This window comes from Prunus avium, chromosome 1, assembly GCF_965620075.1.
Source record: "Prunus avium chromosome 1, drPruAviu1.hap1.1, whole genome shotgun sequence".
NCBI classification, from domain to species: Eukaryota; Viridiplantae; Streptophyta; class Magnoliopsida; order Rosales; family Rosaceae; genus Prunus; species Prunus avium.
The window spans coordinates 56585251-56591776 of record NC_142284.1 but is presented as its reverse complement, the minus strand read 5'-3'; the positions used below and the strand labels follow the sequence as shown (position 1 = coordinate 56591776).

Below are 6526 nucleotides of genomic sequence, written 5' to 3'. Positions count from 1 at the left end.
ATTAAGAGTTGTTGGATGAGGAAAGAAATATAATATTGGCTAATTATCTCATTAAGGTAAGTAATCTAAGATAATGGGCAAGGGTAAATTGGATAAGGAAAGAAATATAATATTGGCTAATTATCTCATTAAGGTAATCTAAGATAATGGGCAATATTGGAAAAAAAAAAAGATTTTAAATATATAAAATAAAAAGATTACATCAGACAATATTCAAAAAGGAATGTAATCCTATGTGGCACAAAAGTCAAAGGACTTGTATCAAAGTCACCAAATCCGAGGATTAAACCCAACTTCTAGATGAGAATTTGGATCTATATCAACTTTTCTACATTTTGAATTGCAAATTTTGCTTAATTGCGTAAGACGTGTTGGCTCAAGTTCGACATTAACTTTCTGTACGGGCCCAGAACAAAATTTCTTCATACATTTATTGGAGAAATGATACACTTTAAAAATGAACAAAGTAAATTAATATAGAAAAGGAATAGACCAAAAAAAAAATGCATGAGTTGGTTGATTAGTTGATAATCTTTTTCTTGCCACATAATAGCTGTGTAGAACACAAGAAATCTTGAAGCAGCAGTCACCTATTTCGACCCCAAAAAAATTATGAATGGCTGCCGAACAGAAAATAATGGTCGACTGATAAAGAGAACATGACCTTTTAATTATAAAGTTTATACAAATGAAATTTTTTTCATGAAATCATGTATATATCAACGAGTCCTTTTAGGCATCTGGAGTACTTTCTGAAGTAACAACTCGAGCTTCTGTTTCTGTGGACGCAAGTTGTGGATTCTGTGAATCTGAGACCAAGAACAACAGTATATATTTCCACATGAGCACATGCTCCACATATAGCAGCAATTTAGAAAGAAATTTTAAGAGCACATTTATTTGCCCTAATATATAAGAATAATATATGCATTGAAAGATAATTTTATATATGGCGATGATTAATAGTCTGACAATGTAAAGCAATGCTACAAACACCGTGATAAACTTAATTAAAAATTTTGAATCTCAACGAATGTTCAGTACTTTATTTGTTCTGTTGGGCATATTTTGAACTTTTTTTGTTTCTAGTAACTAAGATATTGTCATATCACTTACCACATTATTTGGTAGCTAAAATTTTAGAAAGAAAAAAATTAATTACTCGGAACATGTCAATGACAAACAAATCTTTAAGTATGAAATAGTTGAAGACATAGAATTTTTATTTTATTTTATAGAAGTTGAAAGATTAAGGAAAGGAAAGAGAAGATCATGGAAATTATATATCTTCTGGTGTTAGAAGGACAAATTGTACTATATGTCAATGTTAGCTCGGACGACGGTCCATATTTTTAGCATGACACATCATGGATTGTAACGCAGTATTGAGACATCGTTGGACAGAAATTTGTATTTAAGTGCTTTTAAAGAGTGGGGTTAATGTCAGACCAAAGAGTGGGGTTTATGAAAACTTAAGATTCTGACCAAAAAGAAAATGACTATCAAAATTGTTGCAGGCATGACCACTCAAAACCACAGGTATCCACAACCATTTTCTCAACATATTAATCACTTGTCTCGTGCCAAAGAATATAGAAAATGTTTGTAATATATATATAATCAATCAAATTTTTTCATATTATGTTATCAAACTGTTAATTTGTATAAGTCAAAACTCAGTTAGCTGTGTTTTTTCTTAGATTTATAATGTTATTTCTCATTCTTTGAAATCAATATCCCCCTCCCCCCAAAAAAAATCCCCACATTTCCAACAGATAAAAACTCGTGTGAAATGAGAGTAGCATTGTTTTGCTCTCTCCCGATTTTTCTGCATCCCTCTAGTATATGAAGTGAGATAATAAGAAAAAATGATAAAATTTTAGATTATGACCCCTGAAACATTGAATTATGGCTATGCCCCAAGCTACCCCGTTCCACACAATTGTTAATCCTCCAAACGACCACTGACTAAAAATATCTTGAGAATGAAGCATGATTTTGACTGTTGATGTTGAAGCCCACATGCAGTCACTGTTAGTTTACACAAACTGTGCTTCTGCTTCTCTGTCATGACTTCCCAAGCCATGCAGACAGCTCACTCACATGGGTTGGCCTTGCCCTTGTAGCCCCACTAGGTCCATGTTAGACAAATCCCTAGGGAACCCCCCCGGAAAAAACACACATATATATCATGTGGAACTACTACCTAGCTACAAAGTTTTAATAATTATTTTCCATTGAATTTTAAATTATAAATACTAAATACTAAATACCAAATAAAATAAAATAAAAAAGTAGAGAAATTAATTAATTGATTAAGGTAGTTATAATTACCAGGTGAAGGAGAGGTAAAATTGAGAGGATATTGCCTTGAGGTCGGGGGTTGTTGTAGGAGTGGAGGAGCAGGATTTGGATAGGAGGAGGAGGGCTCCATCTGCGTAGGATAGTAGAGATAGGAAGGAGCAGGCATACGATGCGCCGGGGGTGTAGAAAACGTTGCCCTTGGAGATTGAAAGGAATAGCCATGATAATAATATGGAGTGCCCATTGGTGAAGATGGTGATGATCCATAAACTTGATGAGAGTAGTACTGGGGCTGCTGTTGAACTTGTGGGTTGTACATTGCCTGCTGCAATACATTGCAACCATTCATTAATATTGTGAACCAATTGTTGCATATGCTTCTATTATTGTATATGCATGCATGTGAGAGAGAGAGAGAGAGAGAGAGAGAGAGAGAGAGAGAGAGAGAGAGAGAGAGAGAGAGACTAACTTGATGGTACCCATAATCTGCAGCAGTGTACGTTGGGTAGCTGCAAAATCAATATTAAATGAGATTGGCGAGTAAGGATGAGCAGAAAATAATAGCTGAAGATTTATTTCCAACAACATAAATTCATTCTATAGGTGAGAAGTTTTTATCTTTATATAATTTCATTCTGGAACACAAAGGGCTTGTAGTTCAAGTGATTAATAGCATTTATTCCTATATCCGAGAAGTCTTAGATTTAATTCCCCCCTTCCCAATATCACTTGTATCAAAATAAAATAATAATAATAATAATAATTTGATTCTTAAAGTTTCTCGCACTGATCATATTAACAGAGATTAAGTTAACTTTGACTTTATGAGATGTATGAGTGATTGGTTTTAGAGTAGAACTTGTAAAAAGGGGTACAAAGTTGGAAAACACAAAAGACTTAGGAAGCACCGCCCTAGAGTTGACCAATGAAGACAAAGATTGACCATGTGTTTCTTTTTAAGCAATATCATTATAATCTATACATGTCATCATCTCCAAAACGTAGCTCCATTTCTTTTTCATTTCCTTAAAACAATTACATTTTTCAGCAATTAATAATATAATATCAATGCTGTTTTTTATAGATGATTTTGGTCAATATATCCATCAATGTATCATAATATATGTACATCAAGAGAACATGGCACCCCACCTTCACCACTGAGGTCAATTTACATGATTTATATTTGCTATTTACAGGTTGATACCAACTGTACCGAGGAAATATTTATTTATATGTAGCATCAAAAACGACACCACGTCTATCTAGCTACTCACTTTTTTAATTCATTGCATATGCATGGACCATTTCTCTTTAACCCTCCAAAAAAAAAGTATTAATTGTTATAAAAATAATAATAATGCAACATTTCTTACCTGTAAGATGGGTATATAATAGGGGCTGGTGGCGGCAGCGGTGGTGGCAATGGCGGCGCTCGGGCATATGATTGTGCAGCCTGTGGTGCACTTCCCTGGTATGGGCTGGAGGCTTGATTTCTTCCTGTATAAACCATGAAAATGCACAGCTTTAACAAAGTTATACAACGATACGAGAGAGAGAGAGAGAGGGGAGAATCGAATGCAGGACCTCAAATGCGGGATGAAATATGGAATGTACCTCTCGGGGGTGAAGGCCGAGGACGTCCTAACGAAGCAATGTTACAATTTGCTCTTCTTCCATCGATCACAGGGTTTGGATTAGCACAAGCCCTCCTTGCCGATTCCGAATCACGAAATGTCACCTAGTCATAAAATTAGAACACAAGAGTAAGTCAAACCAGAAAACAAAATAAAAATAACCCATCGATCTTTGATTAAAACATCAAAGACTTACAAATCCATAGCCTTTAGATTTTCCAGTGTTCTTATCAGCAATAATGACAGCCTCAAGAATCTCCCCAAACTGCTCAAAATATCTACGCATTTCATCAGTTGGTGTCTCCCAAGCGAGCCCTCCAACAAACACTTTCGTAAACGTTGTGTCCCCAAACTGTGATCGGTAATGTGGATAAGCCATGGCATCTAAATCATCAAAATCACAAACTGGTTTCTTGGTTTTTGCCGCTTGAACTCATACACAAACGCAGTTGTTGATCACAGAGAAGAAATATTGGCTAAGCAGAAGCCTCTTAATTTCTTCCACCTCATGTTGTTGTTGTTGTTGATCTTCTTTGCTTGCTCTATGTCTATATGCGCCTCCATCTCCATAATTATTATTCCATCTCCTTTTTTTTTTTTTTACAGAGAGAAAATCATTGAATACACAGAAATTTGAAAAGGGTTAATGCATTAGTTTAAAATGTTGCTGTTGCTGTTGGTATTGCTGTCAAACATTTGATGGGTAGTTTGAAACAGAGGAGTTGGTTTGGTTGATTGAGTGAGAGAGAGAGAGAGAGAGAGAGATAAAGCACCCGACAGCTGCAAACCCTGATTTGCTGGCTATGAATTAGGAGAGGGGAGGAGGGTGGCTTTGTAATAGCGAATGACAGCTCTGCGTGACTAATGCACTTCAAGTGTGTCCTCCCTGTCTCTGCATTAATATACCCTCCCACCCTCCAATCAAATTTTAATCCCACCACTCCAATCCTCTCTCTAATTTACTTGTTTTACCTGTATGGTCGTAACACCATCACATATTATATTATCACTTAGATTATAACACTGCGTATATTTATTTTATTGGTATTATTATACCTTCTGATAATTATTCATCACAATATTCATAATTTCGATGAATTTGTAATACCACATGATAATATTGCTGTAACAAATACAAAATATTTTGATCTTCGCCACCCTGGTGTTCTTTTTTTTTTTTTAAGTTTTTAATCTTAATTATTTGTCCCAAAGAAAGTTGTATTAATGTAGACCCAAAAAACATACTATGTTATGACCTGTAATTAGTTTAGTTGTTTTGTTTACACAATTAATACAGGGTGTGTGTAGGTGTGGGTATCAGATGCCCCAACATTTGTACTCATTGTGGGTCTGCTAACTAGGCCATTAAGATGGACCTTTCGATCATCATCGAGTTGCCCTTTGTATGGAAAAATGATTCAGTGGATGTGATTGCTTTTGGATAATTAGATATGACAATAACACAACTAAATTTATTCATCAAATAGTGAGTCATACGTGGAGCCAAGTTCACATCGAAGTTAATCATTCGTGTTTGTTTGATTCATAAGTTATATTCTGAGTCGGAGTCGATTGGGTCGATGGCAACACATATCAAGGTGTGGTTGGTCAGTCGGATCGGTGACCACATCCAATCAAGATGTAGCCGGTCTGGATCGGAGCCCCTCTCTGATACTAAGTTAAATTTCAAAGAGACGGATCAGCGGTCCATTACTAGCAACACCGATATTGTCCCCAATTTAACTTATAAACTCAGTAGGTGTAGGGTTTTACCACAAAAGGCCTTGGTGTTATTAGGAGTGGAACCAGTTATTATAAGTTACAAGTTATTTAGTCAAGTTTCCGATGTGAGATTTTATATTCTTCAACACATACATATTAATATATCTTAGTTATTAATTATAAATAAAGTTTGGTACATACAGATTTAAATTAATCAAACGCTGTGTTATTTGGTGAATAAAGTTAAGGAACAAATTCAGTATCTCTAACAGTTCTATTAACTAAATAAAGAAAAATTGGTTGTTCTTGTAATGCTGCTGAGCACTAACCAGTGGGTTTAATTAGTTCTTTGAATTTGTGGCTGCAATGGACCACAATTCTTGGTATGTGGAAAATTGACAATTGGTTTGCCCAAAAGATCACCAATGTTATTATTATAATTTCTGCACTTGTTGTCTGCCTCATGTTACATTAGCTGGTTATGGTCAAAAGAACAGCTAATTTTAGCTTAATTTATTAGATTAAGATTTAATCTTTTTTTATGACTCAACTACTTCCAAATGCTAATGAAATATTCCCACATGACCCCATGTTCCTAACTGTCTAATCATAAGATGTTTACAAAGCCAACTTCCAAACAAGAAAAAGAAGTGAAAGAAAACAGTAGTTAGGATTACATAAACCAATGGTTTCAGTCTTTCAGATAAAAAATCATGTGCATTGCAAGCTTTGGGCGGCAGCCAAGGAAAATCAAAATCTACACTGGTACATTGTTGTTTAATTTTATATGACCATCTGTATCGAATCATTCCCAATCTTTGGTCAACAATCATTAATTAACTAAAAGGGTTCGTGCTCTTAAT

General features: G+C 35.0%; 1 protein-coding gene across 2 annotated transcripts; it reads right to left on the bottom strand.

Moving 5' to 3' along the window:
- Positions 1-315: 315 nt before the first annotated feature.
- Positions 316-4787, bottom strand: LOC110745242 (RNA-binding (RRM/RBD/RNP motifs) family protein). 2 transcript variants are annotated; one of them, XM_021945328.2, is made up of 6 exons: positions 4138-4787; positions 3922-4045; positions 3681-3804; positions 2774-2813; positions 2335-2626; positions 316-809 (listed from the first exon to the last, which is right to left on the bottom strand). In XM_021945328.2, exons 1-6 carry the CDS (start codon positions 4318-4320, stop codon positions 733-735), a joined length of 840 nt encoding a protein of 279 aa, XP_021801020.1. In that variant the 5' UTR covers positions 4321-4787; the 3' UTR covers positions 316-732. The 2 variants fall into 2 exon arrangements, with proteins under 2 accessions (XP_021801020.1, XP_021801019.1); XM_021945327.2 differs by having other exon boundaries at positions 2335-2629; positions 4138-4783.
- Between the last annotated feature and the right edge of the window lie 1739 nt (positions 4788-6526).

What these genes read in the sequence shown, in the direction of transcription:
- LOC110745242 (XM_021945327.2), bottom strand. Translation starts at nt 4,320, where the DNA reads ATGGCTTATCCACATTACCGATCACAGTTTGGGGACACAACGTTTACG. An exon ending in AATCTAAAGGCTATGGATTT is followed by an intron (nt 4,046 to 4,137) that starts GTAAGTCTTTGA and finishes TTTTATGACTAG; the next exon opens with GTGACATTTCGTGATTCGGA. An exon ending in TTTTACCTCTCCTTCACCTG is followed by an intron (nt 810 to 2,334) that starts GTAATTATAACT and finishes TCTTGGTCTCAG; the next exon opens with ATTCACAGAATCCACAACTT.